At 30.5% G+C, this 23799-nt stretch overlaps 2 protein-coding genes across 4 annotated transcripts in view; one reads left to right on the top strand and one right to left on the bottom strand.

Moving 5' to 3' along the window:
- The window catches only part of LOC145329882 (uncharacterized), a 34409-nt gene that overhangs the window by 8328 nt on the left and 2282 nt on the right, over positions 1-23799 (bottom strand). The window contains exons 4-12 of the mRNA XM_080174331.1: positions 22270-22330; positions 21635-21743; positions 21313-21388; positions 18914-18961; positions 18544-18644; positions 16655-16692; positions 15842-15879; positions 6337-6391; positions 3029-3102 (exon numbers count right to left, since the gene is read on the bottom strand). Of these exons, the coding sequence (XP_080030457.1) occupies positions 3029-3102; positions 6337-6391; positions 15842-15879; positions 16655-16692; positions 18544-18644; positions 18914-18961; positions 21313-21388; positions 21635-21743; positions 22270-22330 (600 nt within the window). The remainder of the gene's footprint in view (positions 1-3028; positions 3103-6336; positions 6392-15841; positions 15880-16654; positions 16693-18543; positions 18645-18913; positions 18962-21312; positions 21389-21634; positions 21744-22269; positions 22331-23799) is intronic.
- Positions 14204-23799, top strand: part of RpL4 (ribosomal protein L4) — a 234087-nt gene continuing 224491 nt past the window's right edge. Inside the window, exon 1 of one of the 3 annotated variants that reach the window (XM_080174325.1) lies at positions 14204-14249. The gene's annotated coding sequence lies outside the window, so the exon portion shown is untranslated. The remainder of the gene's footprint in view (positions 14250-23799) is intronic. The other 2 variants (XM_080174323.1, XM_080174324.1) reach the window with 2 other exon arrangements.

Genomic DNA, 23799 nt, shown 5'->3' on the forward strand with positions numbered 1-23799 from the left:
TCGAGTGGATATTAATCTGTTTGAAGCAATACTGAAATTTTTTTTAACCTTTTTAGGAATTTTGAGAGATAAAAATGTTCAAAGTAAAAATCTCCAATATTTTTTTCCTATTATAGTGTAAAAAAACATGACAAACATAGAATAAGTAAGCTATAAATTATTAAATTCTTTAGGATAAAGATAGCTTCCTTAATTATATCGCGTTACTTGAATAGATCGTATATTGCAAAAAAATAAACCAAGGTGTTTGTCTGCAAAAATTATTTTTGTAAGTTTGATGATTTTTTGGGTGAGAATATAGGAATCTTGGACAAAGTAGCTTCAGGACGAAAAAGCTTTTGGACACTTACTTAAGAAAAGTAACCTTCTAGGGAAAGTAGTCTCAACTGTTAATAAAAGTCATGGCCGCAGCGCTCGGCCCCCTACCCTATAACCTAACCTAACCTAACCTAACCTATATATGTTAGCCTTAGGACATTTATTTAAGAAAAATATCATCAACTGTTAATACATAGGTGGTTTAAAATTTCGTGGATTTTACAAAAAGTGGTTGGTAGATTTTTACAATTTTTAATTTTGTTTTACAATTTCTAATAATGTTTTAACAATTTTTAGGCTAGGTTAGGTTAGGTTATAGGCTAGGGGACCGAGCGCCCGAAGCTAGGCAGGCCAGGGGGCCGAGCGCTGTGGCGATGACCTTTTATTAAAAGTAGAGGCTACTTTCCTTAGGAGGATACTTTATCTGGAAGCTACTTTGTCCTAGAAGCTACTTTGTCCAGAAGCTACTTTGTCCAAGGCTACTTTGTCCGAAGCTACTTTGTCCGAGGCTACTTTGTCCAAGATCCAATATAGACCATCTAGATATATTATGTCTATTCATTGTAGCTGGCCTTTTTCCTGCATTTTTGCTTCTCCTTTCATCTTTAATAGATCTAAAATTGGGTTTTGTAACCACAGTATTCATCAGTAGAGTAGTAAATGGTTAGTGGGGAAAGAAGGGTTATTACCCCCTCCACTTATCCTATCTCTGCTACTATTTAAGATAGATGTCTGGCTATTAGAGAGTTAAAGCTCATATATCACAATTTCATTTCAAATTATATAATTTCTCTGATCGATGAGCAAGAGCATCTACTATATAGCTTAGTTTGTCCGTCCTTAGATAAATAAATTTCTACTCTATGACTTGAACAGTCTGTATGTGTGTTACTGCATTCCGCAGTTAAACCTAGGCTGTATGTACAGCCTGCCATTTGACTGTAAGTAGCCTTGATAGTTATGAGGAAATAACTTCCATCGTATATTCACGATTTAAATCATTTTTTATCAATCACTTTTTCCCTTGACTTTAAAAAGTCCTACTATACCCTTGACAAAATTTCTTCTATAACATAAAAAAAATCAACTTTAGCAAAAAAAGAAAAAATATGTTGAATAAGTAAATACTAAATACTTATGATCAGCAAAAGAGTGATTTAAAACAATACCTGCAATCAAGCTTTACATAATAAATGTAAAAGACATATGAAAGTAAACATAAAGTTGTTAAAGTTTTTTTTTGCCGTATAAGCTATTTGACACAAAAGCTCATACGGATAATTTGCTTTCCAGTATCACTTCATAACCGATTAATATTTGGTGCATTAGAACCTGTTCTCAGCTATACCGGTTTTAATCATATATATGTACAATTTTATATCCGCGGAAAGCTGTTTATAATACAATGAGATAAAAACTATTACAATCTTTTCATAAAAGTCCCTACTTTAAAATAAGTTAAAAATTATGTTTTATTTAATATATATCTATTTGAAATAATTTTTTTGTAGTTTTATTTTTTTTTAGGGTTAGGTTTTTACAAAATTTTTGAAAAATTTCTAATTGACATTATATAATTTCAAGTTTTATTTCGATTATGTGGCTTTTACATGTAGTGGTTAAAGCTGTCATATATAATTATTTATAAATCCTGTCGATTATATTGCACAATAGAATTGGTTATGCTAACATTAGAGTAAAACCTAGAGGGAGAAAGGGTTAAATAACTGTATCTCCCATTCACAACCACCTTTCTATTGGGTCATTAAAATTCAACCAATGGTTTCGCTTATATTACACAGCCAAGTAGAAGAAAATAATTTAGAAGCAGACAAAAGAGGTCTTTGAAAAATGATGGGAGTTAGTTGTCTGTATATACATCTATACTATAGATCTTTTATGCTAACAAAATATACAAATAACGGTAATCTAATTACATTCAAACTACATGGTAATATAATTTTTACCCCCTAACAGGGAACTTGTTTAACTAAACCCTCTGAAATTAGACGTATATATCGTGACGTAACTTAAAATAAGTACCTACAAAATAAGCATAAATGAAATTGGCATTACTAAAAGATATAATTTCTTTTTACTTGATAAAGATGGTTTAATAGTTTAAATAAAAAAATTGGAAAATATTATATGAATTATGCTTGAAATAAACTTGTTTTGTTAAAATTACCAATATTATTACCCAAAATCAACAATACAAATTTACATCAAAAGATATTAATTTAAGGGGATGTAAATTTTAAAATCATGTAAATGAATATTGCCAAAAATTAAATATTTTGTTAGAGTGAACTACAATCTAGTTGAGTTAACCCTTTAAAAGATTAGAGTAATTACTTTAGCATAAGTAGAGAGGTTAATAAGCATATTATTATATTACCTACCTCGCCAGTCACTCAAAGGGGCAAGGCTGCTGTCCCTAAAACTTTAATGTTGGGTTCAACAATTAAGGTTGAATCCATATATCTATTTTTGTTTCCAAACACCTTAAGTAATGAGTTGCGCCTTTATTGGGCATAGTCATTCACCCTGCTCTAATATCAAAATAGTGTATCTGACTTAGAAGCAGAAGGAACTATTTTAATGTCCTAAGTTATAACGCAGCGTTAAGCAAAATTTAAACTCTACCCCTCCACCACCGTGATCTGATGCACTACATAGCCATGGTAGCAAGTTTTGCAAGAATAAGTACCTGCAATCCTTGCCAGCATAGAACTTGGCATAACTTGTTTCAGCAACAATAACTGTTTTGTCTGTGCTCTTCATCTAAATACAAATATTCACAAAAATATAAAGTTGTAACATTTTCTAATTCCAACAGATCCCTTTAGAATTATTTTATAATTTCTGTTTTATATGACCTCAAATTTTCCATAAAAAGGGGTATTCAAAAAATATAGCTGGCGCATTTTATGAGTCATACCCAACTATATTTATTTTAATTTGATTTTAAAGGATGGCTATACTCAAAAAACGCCTATCTCAAAAAACGCCCATCTCAGAAAACGCCTATCTCAAAAAATGCCTTTTTCATAAAACGCCTACTACATTTTTAAAAATTGTCTTGTAGTGAAACATGTCAGTCTAAGGTATTATGAATATTGTACAATATGTACATTAATAATCTTCTTATTGAAATATCTATCCCTGAAGTATAATATCACTCTTGTACATTCCTTAGGCACTTTTTATTTTTTTAAGCATTTTGAGCAACAACATACTAAAGGTTTGCTTTTTGAAAATTGGTCACAATTTAATAACAAAAGAACATACTTCTTATTTATTTTCGTTATTATTTGACCTTATATCTTGAATTAACAGAATTTCAGGTTGAAATATTGTGAATATGGCTAAACCTAGTAAATTTGTTAAGATATATTCATAGAGATGTTGTCGAATTTTGTTCTAGTTTTTATTATGCTTAAAATAAATTTTAAATTCATGTTGTACAATTATTAACATACACAAATAATATACAAAATATTTATTTAGTATAATATGCTTTAAAATTATCAGAATTATATAACTGTTTCTTAAAATAAAAAATTATAAAGCAATTTAACATTTTTTTAGATTTTACTTTCCATAGTAAATGAATTTTGGGGGAAAAATATAGTAAGGTTATTTTAATGTCTTATCCCTATATTTCTTCTTATTTTTATCAGATTAAAAAATTATGTACTTTCAATAAGCTTCAATAATTAAATCCTTTCCTCTAATGAGTTCTCCATCCAACAATTTTCTCCCATCCTCCATTTCCCATTTATTTAAACCTTCCCTATTCTCTTAATAAAGCAGCATTTCCTTAGTTTACCATTTTATCCATCTTTGTACATAGTTTATTGACTGGTCGATTTGGTAACTGTTTATTTGTGTTTTAAATAATAGATCATGAATGACAAGTATTTTAGTATTCTATTGAATACTAGTTATGATTAAGCTTTATTTTTTTTAAATGTAGTTTTTTGAGATGACCCTAAAGGATCCATTAAAAATAAGTAAAATCTATTGAGCCGCTCATACAACTATACAAAAATTAAATTTTGCTAAAAAAAGTAAAAGCAATATTTAAGGCCTAAGTACTTGGAGCCTTTTTTGAGACTCACCAGATAACCATTACTCAATGATATTGGACATGTAAATCTTGGTAAATCCTTGTATTCCTGTCTGGATGTATACATCAGTGTTCTAACAAATCCAGACCATTTTTAGTAGCGAAAATGTCCATCCGTCCGTCCGTCTTAGACAGAAAGGGGGAAACGTGATTTTCTCGGCTCCTATAAAAGATAGAGAGCTGAAATTTTTAGGGATTAATTATGTTAACAGTCTTCATATTTTCACCCAGTTTCATTAAGATTCGTCAGTTGGTTGGGGTGCTAGATTGATTCCTACATTTTAAAGTTTTCATGATTTTCTCAACTCCTATTCAACATAGACGGGTGAAATTTTTAGGGATTGAAAACTTGCATATTTTGCATACTTTTATTAAGTTTTCTCGAAATTTGCTTATTGGTTGGGGTGCTAGTTCGATTCCTAGATCTTTAGGTTTTCATGATTTTCTTTACTCCTATCTAAGATAGACGGCTGATATTTTTAGGGATTAAATAAGTTGACAATTTACCTATCCCCACAAAGTTTCATTAAGATTTGCCAATTTGCTGAATTGCTAGATCGATTCCTAGATTTCACTTTATAAATCTTACAAGGTTTCGTGATGTTTTCGTTTAATGTTTTTTGTATGAAACTGCAATAAAGTTAATTTTTTCCGGATATGCATCCATAATTTTTGAGCTTCGCTACTTATGGATGTTGTCATCCTTGTTAGATTTATAATTATTTTTAAATTCAAAGATTCAAAATGTCTTCTTTTCCCAAAAAGCAGCCCTAGTTTTATCACATGCTTTAGTCTAATGTTATACATAGAAATGTCATAATAGTTATTTAACGCTTTCCGCGGATACTAAAATGAAACGATTAAATCCAATTTTGTTTGGCCTGGGCGAAGCGCTGTAAAGTGTCATGTGTGACGTCATTAAAATAATTTAAATTAAGAAGGAAGAGAGGAGAAGTGGAAAGAAAACCCCTAAACAAGAGATGGATTAAGACATATTTATAATTTTTATTTTGACATTCATGGAAAATTGTCTGTAATTGCTTATTCAATTGAACACCCAGATATCCTTTGGGATTTATACTCTGTCTACTAATATTATCTGATTTGCCTTTGTAATACGATGTGCTCATATTAAACAATGAGTTCTTTTCGAAACGAAAACCACAGCCCTATAGATATTTGGGTGTAGAATTATAGTGTGAGACAATTGACGATATAATGATATACATTCCTAATAATGGTAAATAAAATTACCCCTACTGTTGATCATTTTTATGTGAAGCGTTGGGATACTGAAGTTTTGTAACACCCAATAAAGATTTAGTACCCAAACTTTTTAATTAGTTTATACCACTTTGAGTACAAATATTACTTAAAGTCAAACGACCCCTTTCCCCCCCTGGGTAATTGCACATTAAGTTATCACTTATAGTTGAAAAACTAAAATATACTTCAATACAAATGAAAAAAAAAACTCGTCCAATTAATGTTTAAATATTAATATCTATTCATTGTATAGTACATGAGTATACTTATAACTTATAATATACAACATAACATTTGCTCAAAAAAAATTAGGACAGGAAACGCACAGCAATATAAAATGCGCTGAAAAATTTATCAAGTTGTAAGGTTTGTGATGTGTGAGTAATGGGCTGTTTATTACCCTAGACCAAAAAGTTTTATAGTTACGTTTTCTTATTCGTTGGCTTACGACTCTGGGGACTTTAGTGAAATTAATTCAACTCATTAAGTTGAGTATTCAAATATATCAACCACTAACTTTAATCTACAGAAGGGGCAATTTTGTGTATTATCATTGGGGATGTCCATCAAATTATCGGCCATTGTCTTATCCCTTTAGGTCCCTGAATTATTTTACTTACCATATTGTATCCATCATTGAGGGAGGGTCCGTAGAACTTTACTTGGGGAAGCATCCTAAAGTTGAAATATATTATTACAAAATCTTTAAGATCTTCAAAGATTTGACCTGGTTATTGCTGTTATGTCAACTGTGTGACATTGGGCCATATACCATAAAATATCTCCGGCTAGCATAGGCGTTAGGGTTTTCAAAAAATTAAAGCTTTATATATATATATATACATATATATTATAAAGGCTTGGCTGTTTTTGCTTTACTGCTTTGAAAAAACATTCTTCAAAATTTTAAAAAGATCGAAGTTTTGTCATTGTTTAGTTATTTATGTTTTAGATAATAAGTTCTATTCTATTTTTTGGTACAGAAATAAATTTAATATCTAGAAACTGTACACAAATTATTTTATGACAAGGACAAATAGTTTGGTAACAACAAGCTAAGCATAAAGAAACAGCGTATTGTGTCCAATAAAAAATGACGCCATACAATAAAAATGACCAATGATAGGTCAGTATACATTGTAATTGACCAATGGTAAATTGTATACTGGCCTATTATTGGTCATTTGTATTGTATGATGTCATTTTTTATTGGACTCTATACACTGTTTGAAGCATGAAGATTGAATTGTATTTGTTAATGGACACAAGAATTCTGAGTAGAGCATATACATATATGTAGATTCTTCGCTATTATTTAGATGAAAAAGAAAGAAAAAATAAGAAAATCAAAGAACTGTGTATATAAAGTTGCTTCTTATTGCACCTCATTGGCAAAGGTATCACTATTTCAAAAATTATATTAATGGGATACTTTTCAAGGATATCAAAAAGATTTTTCAAATTTTGAACTGTAGAGCTACAGATTATATGATCCTATTAATAGCGCTAAACTTGAATTACAAGGCATCGAACTTTTGTTGTAACAGTTCAAATCTTTGCTTATGATTGTAAATGTATATGACAACAAGAAAATTTTAAGTGATACACAATAAAGTACAAGAGTAGCTTGGCAACTAAAATAATAAAATATATTTGTTATTTATTTTTTGACAAATAAAAAAATGTTTTTAAAAAATCATATGATAATCATTTGCTTCAGCTAGAAAAAAAACATTTTTAACTAAACAAGAATTATTATAAAAATAGCTGGCGGAGAAATTAAAGTAAGAATTTAATATTAAATAATTTTTATTTACTCAATTAAATGTGTTTTTTCCATATTTAAAGTAAAATGGCGATACAAATATAAGATTTTTTGGATCATATGAAGGAAATGAAGTCATTCCTAAAAAGGACAGAAATTCCCTTCCAAAAAGGACAGAAATCATCTTCCTTTTTCTCAGATATCTCAAATATGGACAAAAATCACTCTCCTTTTTCTCACATATCTGAAAAAGAGGATAAAAATCACCTTCCTAAATCTCACTTTATCTTCCTAATTCTAAGAAAATTAACCCAATACTTCTAAGTTCTTCCTTATTCTCAGATAGCCTACCTTATTCTAAGAAATTCTTCCTTATTCTAATAAGATCTACCTTATTCTAAGAAATACTTCATAATTCTATGACAATCTACCTTATTCTAAGACATTCTTCCTTATTCTAAGAAAATCTACCTTATTCTAAGAAATTCTTAGTTATTCTAATAAGATCTACCTTATTCTAAGAAATACTTCCTAATTCTATGAAAATCTACCATATTATAAGACATTCTTCCTTTTTCTAAGAAAATCTACCTTATTCTAAGACATTCTTCCTAATTCTATGAAAATCTATCTTATTCTAAGACATTCTTCCTTATTCTAAGAAAATCTACCTTATTCTAAGACATTCTTCCTTATTCTAAGAAAATCTACCTTATTCTAAGACATTCTTCCTTATTCTAAGAAAATCTACCTTATTCTAGGACATTCTTCCTTATTCTAAGAAAATCACTTCCTAAATCTCACTTAATCTTCCTAATTATAAGAAAATTAACCCAATACCTCCTAGTTCTTCCTTATTCTCAGATAGCCTACCTTATTCTAAGAAATTCTTCCTTATTCTAATAAGATCTACCTTATTCTAAGAAATACTTCCTAATTCTATGAAAATCTACCTTATTATAAGACATTCTTCCTTATTCTAAGAAAATCTACCTTTTTCCCTCAAAGTCTTCCTTCTCATCACATATCCTTCCTTTGTCTCAGATAATTTAGCTAATTCTTGCTAATTAGACCAACCATTCCTGGGATCTTAAGCTTCAGACAGAAAAACCTTACTATTTTCTTCATATTCTACCAGGAGATGAGAAAAGTGCTGTGTTGCAATAATTTTATGTACAGGGTGCGCCACATAAAACCGGACTTTTTTAAAATGGTCATAGCGTCAAAACTACTTGACCAATCAGGACGTTTGACCCCACTTTAAAAGCTTAGGTAATGACATTTTAGCACAAAAAAAAATTTGGACCAAGATGGGCTCGTACTCCGAGCTAGCCGCGCTTATGTTCAACAAGGCAGATTCGAAATGCGCTGGTGATATAATCTGGATTCTCGACTATGGCCCACTAAATCGGACCTAAGCCCATCAGTAGATGAGGTAGAGTTATGCAACTTGCTGGGGATACTGTTAGATACATAAGTAAGACACTAGAAAAGACCAGAGCTCTCTATCTTAAATGGCTTGGCTGTAGTACTCCGGCAAAGTGAAACGTGGCAGATTTAGAGATGTCAAAATAGTCAAAAAACGTGAAAATTTCCCGGTTCTCGACGTTAAAGACCCATATGGAACTTAAAAACTCATTTTAGACTATGGATTGCGCTCACAACCCTAGCTGAATCTTCATGCCATTTCCAAAAAGGTATAGAACGTCATTCTAGCTTAACTGTGGTCCAAATAAAGGCCTCCGTGTCAAAGGGTAGCTTGAAAGTTGGGTGAATTTGGATCCTGCAGTTACTCATAATTCTAAGGAAATGTGGCCTCCCAGCAGCTTGATCTTAATTCAATGGACTTTTGGGCCTGGAGCTACTTTGAAGCATGCACCAATAGACGTGCTCATACCACAAAGTCCTCCCTCATTGCCACTATCAAGGAGAACTTCGCCAGCTTGGACAGGTACATTTTGACCTGGGACTGCTGGCGGTTGAGGAGGCGGGTAGAGGCGGTGATTGATGCTGGCGGCGATTTTAATCAATGATCTAATAGTCATATACCTAGTTTGCTTCTTAGTTTTTAAAATTTAATAAAATCTTTAAAATTGACGATTTTATGTTCATTTGTTTACAATTTAGAAAAAGTCCGGTTTTATGTGGCGCACCCTGTAGATCAGATTTTTTCATCCAAATAAAAAAGCTAGCTTTTTTTAAGAGTGAAAAATAAGAATGTTTTTAATTTAATGACAAACTAGCCCCTAGAGACCTCTTTAATTTTAGTGGGTTTCTAATTTTTTTTTTTTTTGGGGGGGGGGGGAGATTTGCCCTAGGGGAGATATCTCTTTAGAATGTGTTAGTACTCTCCCCCAAAATAGCTATAAACCTTCCTTTGTCTTATAAGAAGCTAAACAGTAATGAAGAACCATACTGCTTCTATATATAATATTAAAAAAATATTCTTATAAAAAAGGTAGCTTTTAGAAATTAGAAAAAAAAACGTCCGTCAGCTTGGCTAGCCTGGACAAGAATTTGACGCAACACGGCCGGCTACATGGTAAGGGAGGGGGTGTATTTTTTTATGAACGAACACAAACCCACAGACATACATTTAAAATAAGACCATAGACTATGTATATTTAGAATTTTAAGAATTTTAATGGATAATTAATTATATTGTTAGTGTTTTATTTCAAACTAGCGGCTACGCTCCTAGAGACACTTTTAGGGGCACTTTAGGTGGTGGGAATTGAATTTATTATCTCCATTTTCTATAGTAGTTTAAAATGAAAAAGTGAAAAAAATGAAGGGAAGGGGGTTAATTTTTTTTGTTTTGGTGGGGGGGGGGGATCATACTCATCCCCACATTTTTCATTTCTGTTTTTTTTTATTTTAAATTAAAATTTTTTGTTAAGGAGTAATATTTTTCAAGGTGGGTGGTGGTACCCTTCTCAAAATGGCTATAAACCTTCTCAGGATCTATGAGAAGCTACAGTGTAAAAATGAACCATATCGGTTCAGCGGTATCTAATTATTTAAAAAAAACTTTTATATTACATATTCTATATTTATAAATTGTCTTTGATATGTTGTCCTTGTCCCATGCCGAAACAGAGAAATCAACCTATAATCAGGAATTAAGAGGGATAGGACAATGGATGATAAATCAATTTAATTAATTAATTAAATAAAAAGTCTCTAAAGTTGTTGAGCCCATAAATAAGAAATTGTTAAAATAAAACTGTGTAATAATCCAGGGAGGGAGTGAATATTGAGCTGTTTATTACACTGCACTGGTCCCCAAAGTTTTATAATAACGTTTTCTTATTCAGTGACTTAAAACTTTTATTGAATTTTATTGGTTTGTACATTAAAATGAGTGTCCTGTCCATTAACGATTCAATTCAACCACTAATTATAACTTACAAAAGGGATAATTTTATGTTTAATCAGTGAGGATTTACATCAACTTATCGGCAATTGTCTTATTCTTTAGATCCCTGTTAATAGTAAACGATTTAACCACCAATTATAACTTACAGAAGGGATAATTTTATGTTTAATCATTGAGGATTTACATCAACTTATCGGCAATTGTCATATCCCTTTAGATCCCTGTTAATAGTATATTTGCGGAATGAATAATAGAACATATGGGTTAGTGAGGGGATGAGTGATGACCAACATCAGAGCTAAAGAATTGTTGATTTTCGGATATTTTTATAATTATAAATATATGTTCAAAAGATATAAAGGATTATGAATTTTCTTAATATTCATATTACTTAATACCAAAAAATAACATATTTCTTAATGTCAAAACTTTTTGTATTTAGATTTTAGTATTGGTCTTTAAAAGCAACAAATTGGGTCGAGTTGGGTCAATATTTAAAAGGATGGTTCGATTTTTAAAGCTATAAGTACCCTATCTTATTGACATAGAGTTACATAGAAAAGTTGTCGCCAAATTAAGTTGCTAAACTGTTTATTGGTCAGTTTATTCACCATAAAGAAGGAAAAGAGATAGGGTAAAGGGGAGAGGGGATAGATAATGTTTTAACCATCTACAACAATGATATTTTAAGAGGATACAAAATTATGATTCAACTTCCAATTAATTCTATATTTATTCACGTGGATATTATCACAGGAGAAAATTTTTAGTTAGTTTAGGTTGCAATTTCCCTTCGATTTTATTTGGTGTACCATTTTTCCATTAGGAGGGGAGGGAATAGGGTAAAGAATTGGGTGGGGAAGATCGTTATTTTAGCCCGCAAGAGAGTTCACTCTATTATAGAACATGAAATGTTTCGTGTAAGATCTAAGTAATAATAAATCCATTGTGGTGAATTCAAAATTTAAAAAAAAATTGAAAATTGACCCACTCTAATTGCCCTTGAATTGATTTCATAATTATCAGCTGTTTTAGTTTACCGACGAAAAGAATAAGTTGCCAACTTTCTATAGAGTTTGTACCACATAAATAGGAATGTGAAGAAAAAAAACATTACATTTGTTGAGACTAGCAGCTACGCCACTAGAGGCTTCTATGGACACTTTGGGTAATTAATCAAATAAAAATGTCTGACTCTAAGCCTGGGATTTTATTTTTGAAAAGGAAAAGATTTTTTTCTGTTGGTTAGGGGGGAAATTTTTTTCTTTAGGCAATTTTTCTTGGGAGCTCAGACAAACATCCTGTTACTTTTATAAAAGGATTGCTAATTACATATAGTTATTGAAGAAAATTATCAGTAAAATATACAAAATATTTTAATTTGTTTTGAAATTATTACTTTTTTGGTCTTGGTCTAATATTTTATGTGTTGGCTAGAGAAAGATTGTAAAGACTACTTGTCTTTTTCTGTTATCCTGTTATTATTAGGTTTATTTCTCTGCAAAATTATGTTAATATTATTAATAATTTTATGAATAAAAACAAAACATAAACACTAAATGTCAAAAGATACAACCAAAAAAAATACTGAATTTTCTATTATTTCTTAAGATAATTTCATACTTCTGACTGGGGTTCCTATTAAAATGTACTTTATGAATTTCCACCTCTAAAGTACAAACAAACATTTCAGGTCAAAAGATACAACTCAAACTTATCCTACACATGTTGTTCTGATATCCCAATAAACATAAGGAAATATATGTGAGAAAAACCAAGATTTTGAGAGAATAAGGAAGGGGAAAAGGCAGAATTTATATATTCTCTATACCTCTATTTCAGTTATGATATCCCAATATAAATTAGGAAAATTATCTGAGAAAAAGGAAGAATTAGGGGAATTAAGGAAGAACTTCTTAGAAAAAGCTAGGTTATCTGAAAATAAGAGAGAATTAGTAAGGAAAAGGAAGAAGTTCTTAGAATAAGCTAGATTTTCTTAGAATAAGGAAGAATGTCTTAGAATAAGGTAGATTTTCTTAGAATAAGGAAGAATGTCTTATAATAAGGTAGATTTTCATAGAATTAGGAAGTATTTCTTAGAATAAGGTAGATCTTATTAGAATAAGAAAGAATTTCTTAGAATAAGAAAGAATGTCTTAGAATAAGGTAGAATTTCTTAGAATAAGGAAGAATGTCTTAGAATAAGGTAGATTTTCTTAGAATAAGGAAGAATGTCTTAGAATAAGGTAGATTTTCATAGAATTAGGAAGTATTTCTTAGAATAAGGTAGATCTTATTAGAATAAGGAAGAATTTCTTAGAATAAGGAAGAATGTCTTAGAAAAGGGTAGATTTTCTTAGAATAAGGAAGAATGTCTTAGAATAAGGTAGATTCTCATAGAATTAGGAAGTATTTCTTAGAATAAGGAAGAATTTGAAGGAATAAGGTAGACTTTCTTAGAATAAGGAAGAATTTCCTAGAATAAGGTAGGTCTTCTTAGAATAAGGGAGAATTTGTTAGAATAAGGTAGATTATCATAGAATTAGGAAGTATTTCTTAGAATAAGGTAGATCTTATTAGAATAAGGAAGATTTTCTTAGAATAAGGAAGAATGTCTTAGAATAAGGTAGATTTTCATAGAATTAGGAAGTATTTCTTAGAATAAGGAAGAATTTGAGGGAATAAGGTAGATTTTCTTAGAATAAGGAAGAATTTCCTTGAATAAGGTAGGTCTTCTTAGAATAAGGGAGAATTTGTCTAATTAAGGTAGAATTTCTGAGAATAAGTAAGAATTTGGGTAAATAAGGTAGATTTATTAAGCATAGTTGTAATAGTGAGGAAAAGGAAGAATTTCTAAGAATTAGGAAGAATTTGTAAGATGGTGGACAGAGGTCACCTTCCTTTAGTGAGAATTTGTAAGATAGTGGACAGAAATCACCTTCCTTACAGAGAATTTGTAAGAAAAAGGAAAGTAAATAGCCTTCCTATACCCAAGGAAGGGAATTTCTGTCCTTTTTAGGAATGACTTCATTTTCTTCATATGATCCGATTTTTTTTCTCTTAATCCTAAACATTTTTGCTTTTTTCTTAACCTTATTTAAAAAATTGAAACATTCTTGTCCGGATTGAAAAATATAAGAATAGCTTATAATTGATCTGACATTTGCTATCAAAACAAGATTATTAATTGATAATAAATCTGTATGATATAGACAGCTGTAATTAAAGGCAGTATGATTATATAAAATCTACACAAGTAGCGGTTACGCCCCTAGAGTCCTCTTTTAAAAATTGGGTGAAGGGGGTGAGGGTTAAGTCGACTCTCAACTTTTAAAATCAATATAAATCTAAAACGACCAAGCTAATATTGCTTGATTCACTTCTACAAGAGACAAAATGAATTGAAAATGATTGCTAAAATCGAAATAAACCTTCATGTCTTAGAATAGTGTATTTTTTAAAAAATAGGTTGAAAAACATACTAACTTTAAAATAAATCAATATAATAAAGAAGAAAACAAAATTTAGCAGTTTATTTTTTTACAGGGGCGATTTATCTTAAGACGATGGTGGTACCCTCCTATAAAATAGTTATAAACTTTCTCTGAACCTATGAAGAGCTTCCCTGTAAAAGAGAACCATATCTGTCAATCTATTAGGAAATTCATAAGCTACTGTCAAATAGACATATAGAAATCCTGTTACTTTTACATAATGGAATAATTAGCTTTATATTGAATCTTTAGATCTCCACTTTCATTTTATCCTCTAGTAGGGATAAAGTATAGATAGCATGAAGAGACAGGTATCTGATTGACAGCTTAGTGTTTTCCAGATTTTTTAAAAGTCCTTTAGAACCTCCTATACGTAATGAAAATAGCTATTAAATTGTACATTTTTTGCCTGATGGTTTTAAATTGGAAGTAATAAGCACATGGACCTTAAAAGACAAGACATTTTATAATAAACTAGCGGCTACGCCCCTAGAGGCCTCTAGAGGCACTTCAACTGTTTTTTTTATTTCAAACGACATTATACATGTTAACAGATTTTGTCAGATTATTTCTATGTTGCGTTGAAGTCTCTATTTTTTGTGATTTTTCTTGGGAGGGTGGTGGTACCCTCCCCCAAAATATATGAGAAGAACCCGTTCGGTACAAACGACAAACAGACAGACATCGTTCTACTTTGTATTATAGATAAGTTCACAGTACAGCTTCAATTACAATAAAACAAGTTATCTCCAGATTAGATTGATAGAAAAGTTTGAACATGGTTGTACAAACCAATCAATATTTAATAAAAACATCCAAAATTTCGAAATTTCAAGATTTTTGAATTGTTGATATATAAAATTATATTTGCCAATCTAGCTAATGAAAGCTTATATCTTTATTCTTATGACGCACGTAAATATAATTATTAATCAAATTAAAAACTCGTGGTGATTTCACAAAACTGCCAAAGATTATTTATTTAGCACATTTAAAACTTTACTTGATAATTGACAAAATATCTTTGCTTGTGATAAGGTTATTGTAAATGAAATATAGTTTTAAGAAGCCTTCGGGAAATATACCGCTATAGCTGCTGAAAGACTGCCACAAGTAGACTCAATACCCCAAAATTTAATCCTCCAGCTTTAATATTAAAAGGTTCTTTTATCTTAAAATGACAGAACAAATGTAAGTCCCTATTTCATTTTCAAATCTCTCAAAAATACTCGACTTTGGTGCATATTACTAAACTATTGCTTAAACAAATTTTGCAAGAATCGAAGAGCATATGAAACCTAATTAATTCCATCAACAAAAACATATTATAGAAAGGTAATATACTTAAAAGTAGTATTTAATCATGAGCAACAATCAAAAAAACCTGTGCATGTTTTACAATGTCTCAATGATTTTCTAGCTCCTATAAATTGTAATATAGTAAACAAGTTTGAATAAAACATTACATACAAACAACAAAAATCTACCTTTTAAAAAGAGGATCCTCAGATTTTTCGAACAAACTCTGAAAAATTAAATTTGTTAATTTACTTTTTTCCCATCTCTGTCTTTTTAACAACTGCTCAATTATAACCCTTTCAAAGTTTTTCTATAGTTGGGGTCGATCCGTACGCCAGAAATGGATAGCTCTTATCTTAGGCATGTTACAATTGTCTTATCAATCTTATACTTAATATGGTGAGTCCTGCATGCAGTAGTTAAGTAAGAATTAGAAAGCATATCAACTCTATAATCGTCACAATAATGTCCGTACTTCCATTTCAAACACGTTAATTTTTAACTTTATTGACAACAAATTTTTATGTAATATTTATCCTAATGATTTTTGGAATAATGATTCGAAGGACAACAGAGTACAATGTTATAATCGAATTTTCCTAAATAGTAACCTAAGCTGGATCTTTAAATCATTTTAGTGGTGAGCCAAATCGGGGTGAGCCAACTTTCCACCAATGAGAGCACAGCATTTTATGAAATGCCGCGCTGTGATTGGCTAAAATTCGGCTCACCCCGATCTGGCTCACCACTAAAATGATTTAAAGATCCAGCTCTGTATTTATTTACAACAAATTTACTTATTTACTTATACATGCAATTATATTCTGCTTATTATTTTTTCTGCCAGTCTTTGTTATAAGGGGGTTAATGATATTTATTCAGCTTATTGAACGCCAGAATAGGGTCAAAACACCAATCATTTATTTTTATCCATTGTCTTGTGTAAAGTGGAAGATATGCACAAAACTGGTTTCAATGGGAATGAGTTAAAGCGTTTGTACCTGAGTTGAACCACCGGGAACTACCAGGAATTGATATCCTAAATAGACAAACAAATATACAGTAAACAAGGATGACAACATCCATAAGTAGCGAAGCTCAAAAATTATGATTGTATATCAGGAAAAAAATACTATAAAGCAGTGTCATATAATAAATATTAAATAGGGAAATCATCACACCTTTAAAATCACGCAACCTTATAATCATGAAAACTTAAAAATCTAGGGACCGATCTAGCACCGCAATTAATAGACAAGTCTTAATGAAACTTGATGGAAATATGTAGAACATGAGCATACTCAATCCCTGATAATTTCAACTGTCAATCCTGAATAGGAATTGAGAAAACCATGAAAACCTAAAACATCTAGGAATCGATCTAGCACCCCAATTAATAAAAAAAAATATTAATAAAACTTAGTGAAAATGTGTAGAATATAAAATTAATTAATCCCTGAAAATTTCAGCCCTTTATCTTGAAAAGGAGTTGAGAAAATCACGAAAACGTAAAAATCTAGGAATCGATCTAGAACCCCAAATAACAAACATACGGACAAAACAATGTATATAATAGATGGGCATATATAGTGGAAATCTTAACTAAAAATTTCAGCTTTTTATCTTGAATAGGAGCCGAGAAAATCACGTTTCCCTCAATTCATTAATTAAGGACAGACGGACGGACATTGTGAATTATAGAGTAGCTTCGCTTCTAAAAAGGTATTACACAGTTAGAAAAATACTAAATACTAAATCATATATCCAGAATGTAATCATAATGTTCTTTGTATACAAAAATATGTATGTTGGTATGAAAATGGAAATAATCAATAATCCTTATTTTTAGTCATTTCTAAGCAGGATAATAACAAGAATATATACTTACATAGGTATACCTTGATCTAATAATTCCTAGTATTAATATAGATACAGGAGCTAGAATAACAAGAATATATACTTACATAGGTATACCTTGATCTAATAATTCCTAGTATTAATATAGATACAGGAGCTAGAATAACAAGAATATATATTTACATAGGTATACCTTGATCTAATAATTCCTAGTATTAATATAGATACAGGAGCTAGAATAACAAGAATATATATTTACATAGGTATACCTTGATCTAATAATTCCTAGTATTAGTATAGATACAGGAGCTAGAATAACAAGAATATACATATATTTACATAGGTATACTTTGATCTAATAATTCCTAGTATTAGTATAGATACAGGAGCTAGAATAACAAGAATATGTTTTTACATATGTATACCTTGATCTAATAATTCCTAGTATTAGTAAAGATACAGGAGCTAGAATAACAAGAATGTATATTTACATATGTATACCTTGATCTAATAATTTCTAGTATTAATATAGATACAGGAGCTAGAATAACAAGAATATATATTTACATAGGTATTCCTTGATCTAATAATTCCTAGTATTAATATAGATACACGAGCTAGAATAAGAAGAATATATATTTACATATGTATACCTTGATCTAATAATTCCTAGTATTAATATAGATACACGAGCTAGAATAAGAAGAATATATATTTACATATGTATAACTTGATCTAATAATTCCTAGTATTAATATAGATACACGAGCTAGAATAAGAAGAATATATATTTACATATGCATACCTTGATCTAATAATTCCTAGTATTAATATAGATACACGAGCTAGAATAAGAAGAATATATATTTACATATGCATACCTTGATCTAATAATTCCTAGTATTAATATAGATACACGAGCTAGAATAAGAAGAATATATATTTACATATGCATACCTTGATCTAATAATTCCTAGTATTAATATAGATACACGAGCTAGAATAAGAAGAATATATATTTACATACGCATACCTTGATTTAATAATTCCTTTATGGTGTTAGGAGCAGCTACTGGAGCCAGAATGACAAGGCCACCAGTCAAAAATGTTTGGGTGAAATCTACAGCTATTGTCCTAAAAGAGCAATTATGTCTAATACTTTATTACAGGGTTGAAATATGGGGTGGGTAATAAATAAAGAATATCTAAAAAGCTATTTTTCATCTCATCAATAAAATAAGTTAAGTATACAGTTGAATTTCATAGGATAAATCTTTGCTTAGGTAAATTCCAAAATAAGATGCTAGTATTTTAGGATTAAATCGTAGGTGAATGTTCACAATAGATCTTTTCTAGACATGTTCCATTTAAGTTGGATGTGATTATATTGTTAATAAAGATACCTCTTGGGAGCAACAGTGATATCAGCAAGAGCCATATCTGCATGACCACTAAAAATATTTAATAATAAAGAAGAGGTTATCTCAAAAACAAAATTTGAATTTTACATATCTATTAAGACTTTACAAATTGTTTCAAACATGTTTGCTCTTTTCAGATGTCAATTTAAAACTCTGTCATTCTATATTTTGGTTAATGTATTTAACTTTGGTATTTTTACATGACTATGTATTTATCTATCTGTATACATACTTTTAGACCTCACCAATCATACCATACTCGATCTCACATAACTCTATCTCTATACATACTTGTAGACCTCTCCAATCATACCATACTCGATCTCACATAACTCTATCTGTATACATACTTGTAGACCTCTCCATTCATACTATACTAGATCTCACATAACTCTATATGTATACATACTTGTAGACCTCTCCAATCATACCATACTCGATCTCACATAACTCTATCTCTATACATACTTGTAGACCTCTCCAATCATACCATACTCGATCTCACATAACTCTATCTCTATACATACTTATAGACCTCTCCATTCATACTATACTAGATCTCACATAACTCTATCTGTATACAGACTTGTAGACCTCTCCAATCATACCATACTAGATCTTACATAACTCTATCTGTATACATACTTGTAGACCTCACCAATCATAACATACTAGATCTCATATAACTCTATCTGTATACATACTTGTAGACCTCTCCAATCATACCATACTAGATCTCACATAACTCTAACTCTATACATACTTGTAGACCTCTCTAATCATACCATACTAGATCTTACATAACTCTATCTGTAAACATACTTGAAGACCTCTCCAATCATACCATACTAGATTTTACATAACTCTATATGTATACATACTTGTAGACCTCTCTAATCATACCATACTAGATCTTACATAACTCTATATGTATACATACTTGTAGACCTCTCTAATCATAACATACTAGATCTTATATAACTCTATCTGTATACATACTTGTAGACCTCTCCAATCATACCATACTAGATTTTACATAACTCTATCTGTATACATACTTGTAGACCTCTCCAATCATACCATACTAGATCTCACATAACTCTAACTCTATACATACTTGTAGACCTCTCCAATTATACCATACTCGATCTCACATAACTTTATCTGTATACATACATACTTGTAGACCTCTCCATTCATACTATACTAGATCTCACATAACTCTATCTGTATGATACTTGTAGACCTCTCCAATCATACCATACTAGATCTTATATAACTCTATCTGTATACATACTTGTAGACCTCTCCAATCATACCATACTAGATTTTACATAACTCTATCTGTATACATACTTGTAGACCTCTCCAATCATACCATACTAGATCTCACATAACTCTATATGTATACATACTTGTAGACCTCTCTCATCATAACATACTAGATCTCATATAACTCTATCTGTATACAGACTTGTAGACCTCTCCAATCATACCATACTAGATCTCATATATCTCTATCTGTATACATACTTGTAGACCTCTCCAATCATACCATACTAGATTTTTACATAACTCTATCTGTTACATACTTGTAGACCTCACCAATCATAACATACTAGATCTCATATAACTCTATCTGTATACATACTTGTAGACCTCTCCAATCATACCATACTAGATTTTACATAACTCTATATTTATACATACTTGTAGACCTCTCCAATCATACTATACTAGATCTTACACAACTCTATCTGTATACATACTTGTAGACCTCACCAATCATACCATACTAGATCTCACATTCTCTATCTGTATACATACTTGTAGACCTCTCCAATCATACTATACTAGATCTCACATAACTCTATCTGTATACATCCTTGTAGACCTCTCCAATCATACCATACTAGATTTTACATAACTCTATATGTATACATACTTTTAGACCTCTCCAATCATACTATACTAGATCTTACATAACGCTATCTGTATACATACTTGTAGACCTCACCAATCATACCATACTAGATCTCACATTTTCTATCTGTATACATACTTGTAGACATCTCCAATTATACCACACTAGATCTTATATAACTCTATCTGTATACAGTAGACCTCTCCCATCATACCATACTAGATCTTATATAACTCTATCTGTATATGTACATACTTGTAGACCTCTCCAATCATACCATACTAGATCTTACATAACTCTATATGTATACATTCTTATATAACTCTATCTGTATACAGTAGACCTCTCCCATCATACCATACTAGATCTTATATAACTCTATCTGTATATGTACATACTTGTAGGCCTCTCCAATCATACCATACTAGATCTTACATAACTCTATATGTATACATACTTGTAGACTTCTCCAATCATACCAGACCAATTCTCACAGGACTCTCCCTCCTTACCCTGACAGTTGCCATACTTTCCTAGAATAGATTAAATATGATTAGAATATCATCATAGTTTGTAATTTGAGTAGAGCATCTTTCCTGTTTATGTGTCTATACATAAAATATTCAATGACTGCAAAGCCTTTTTTTTAAGGAATGATGCTCTTGTTGTTTTGATGGTTTCTATACTTCTTGCCCTTTCCTCTTTTAATGACTTTGTTGCTCTGAAATGTATTTATCCTTGTTTTCTATAATGTTTTCTTGTGAAAATGATAATCTTACCGTCCTTTACAAGGTTAAGGTTAAATTTAGCGCCAAGTATGTCTTGCAACTTCTTAATGAGGTCAACATTAAAACCTTCATACTTGTCAAGGCCTTCCAGATTATCAGCCTGAAATGATTGGATTTTTCCTGACAAACTTTATTACTTATATATTTTCAGATTCCCTCCCTGCCTTAAAAATCAATGCCTCAATCTCTTCCAAAAATATGCCTTTGTCATAAAAAGGGGATGTGTATAATAATATGTAAATGAAAATTGCAACATATTGATGCCATACTTCTTCAATGTAAACATTACACGATGCTGTACGTATTGGTGCAAAAAATGGAGACAAATTTGAAATTGTTTTGGCGTGTGACGTCATACCCTCATCTCTTTTCTAGGGGGTTTCTTTCCCCCTTCCCTTTTCTTTCCCCTCACTTGTGACGTAAATAAACAGCCCCGTCAAATCAATTTAAAAATTGTCCCCATTTTTTGCACCAATACGTACAGCATCACATTACACTATTCAATACAAGAAACATAAATATAATACAATTATTTACTGCTAACAAAAGGAGGACCTACAATTTTTTTTCCAAATAACATTCTTGGTGATAAATAGATCTTTCAAACAAAAATTTAGTATACTTACATTACTTTTAAGCTGTAAAAAAGGTGGATTTATAATTGAGGTAACTTCCACAGTTTCACCCCTAAGAAAGAACATAGTTGTTATTAGGGGAAAACAACCTTCTTTTTTTTGTTTCTTTATCATTAAAAATCTTGAAAGAATAGTTTTAAAATAATAAGGTTTAGAGGATGAATTTCAGGATACTTCTTTTGTATATCCTGAGTGAATAATCTTTATTTTCTTTTTTTTCGTCAAAATATTGTTTTTACTAACTAATTTAGAAGAAAAGGTCTGTTTTCCGTTATTTTGTCTTGTCGTTTTATCTAGTTTGAAAAGAGAGCCTTAATTTCTTTAAATAAATTCCTAAGCTTCTGAAGTAACCTTTTTGGTTTAGTTATCAGTATCACTATTAACTATTAACTTTATTAGTCATAATTCAAAGAAACTAATGAACATAGAATACATGGATATTGTGTTAGATTCTCACATTTCCTGATAAAATGTTTGTTCAAGCTGGCTAATTTAACGATACTTCTCATCCCCCCTTATTAATTACCCATCACTTCCCCTGACCATGGAGAAACTCCCCTCCACCCCCCTCTAAAATGGAGAAATATTATCCTATTTTTATCAGAGGTGGATTCTTAAAAAAATTTACCCCACTAATCGCTTAGTGGGGCAAAATTGTTTTCGTGAATTTTTTTAAGAATCCACCTAAGGTTTATAACCCCCCCTCAACTTTCTATTATTCAATCCAATTTAAAGAGTGAGAAATGGAGAATATTCGAACCTCTCAACTGTTTAAAGAAATAGAAATGAATCATTAACAATAGAAAACTATTTGAAAAGAAAGAAACAGGTGTGCAATCACTTCCTGAAGATATACAGTGTGTTTTTTTATGAGCACTTTTTTGAAAGCAATTTTACCCCACTTATAGTTATCAGAATTTAATGATTAATGGCTTATTTTCTTCGTTTAAGGGAAATTATGAAACAACAAAAAAAATTACAGTTTTTGTTGAAGAAGTACAGTAAAGTTGAAAATTAAAAACTTAGGTGTCAACATATAAAAATGGTTTTAGCGCATTTTTCTTTAAAAAATGGATTTTCTGTAGTCGACTTTTGGGGGCCAATACTCCCTCCCTGGTTGAGATATGACCTTCAAACTTTGTAATGTTCTAGTACATGTTCCTAATAGTATCTGTATACATTTTTAGCTCTATATCTCAACTTTGAAGTGTTTAGCAGCCATTCTTGCAAAAGGTTGATTATTTGAGCATAAGAAAAATGCGCTAAAACCATTTTTAGATGTTGACACCTAAGTTTTTAATTTTCAACTTACTGTACTTTTTCAACAAAAACTGTAATTTTTTTTGTTGTTTCATAATTTCCCTTAAAAAACGAAGAAAATAAGCCATTAATCATTAAATTCTGATAACTATAAGTGGGGTAAAATTGCTTTCAAAAAAGTGCTCATAAAAAAAACACACTGTATTTATATTTACCACAATGGCAGATACCCATTACACTGAGAATAATTGTATGCAAGTT

This window comes from Acartia tonsa, chromosome 10 (genome assembly GCF_053477335.1).
Source record: "Acartia tonsa isolate MP-2025a chromosome 10, ASM5347733v1, whole genome shotgun sequence".
Lineage (NCBI taxonomy): Eukaryota > Metazoa > Arthropoda > Copepoda > Calanoida > Acartiidae > Acartia > Acartia tonsa.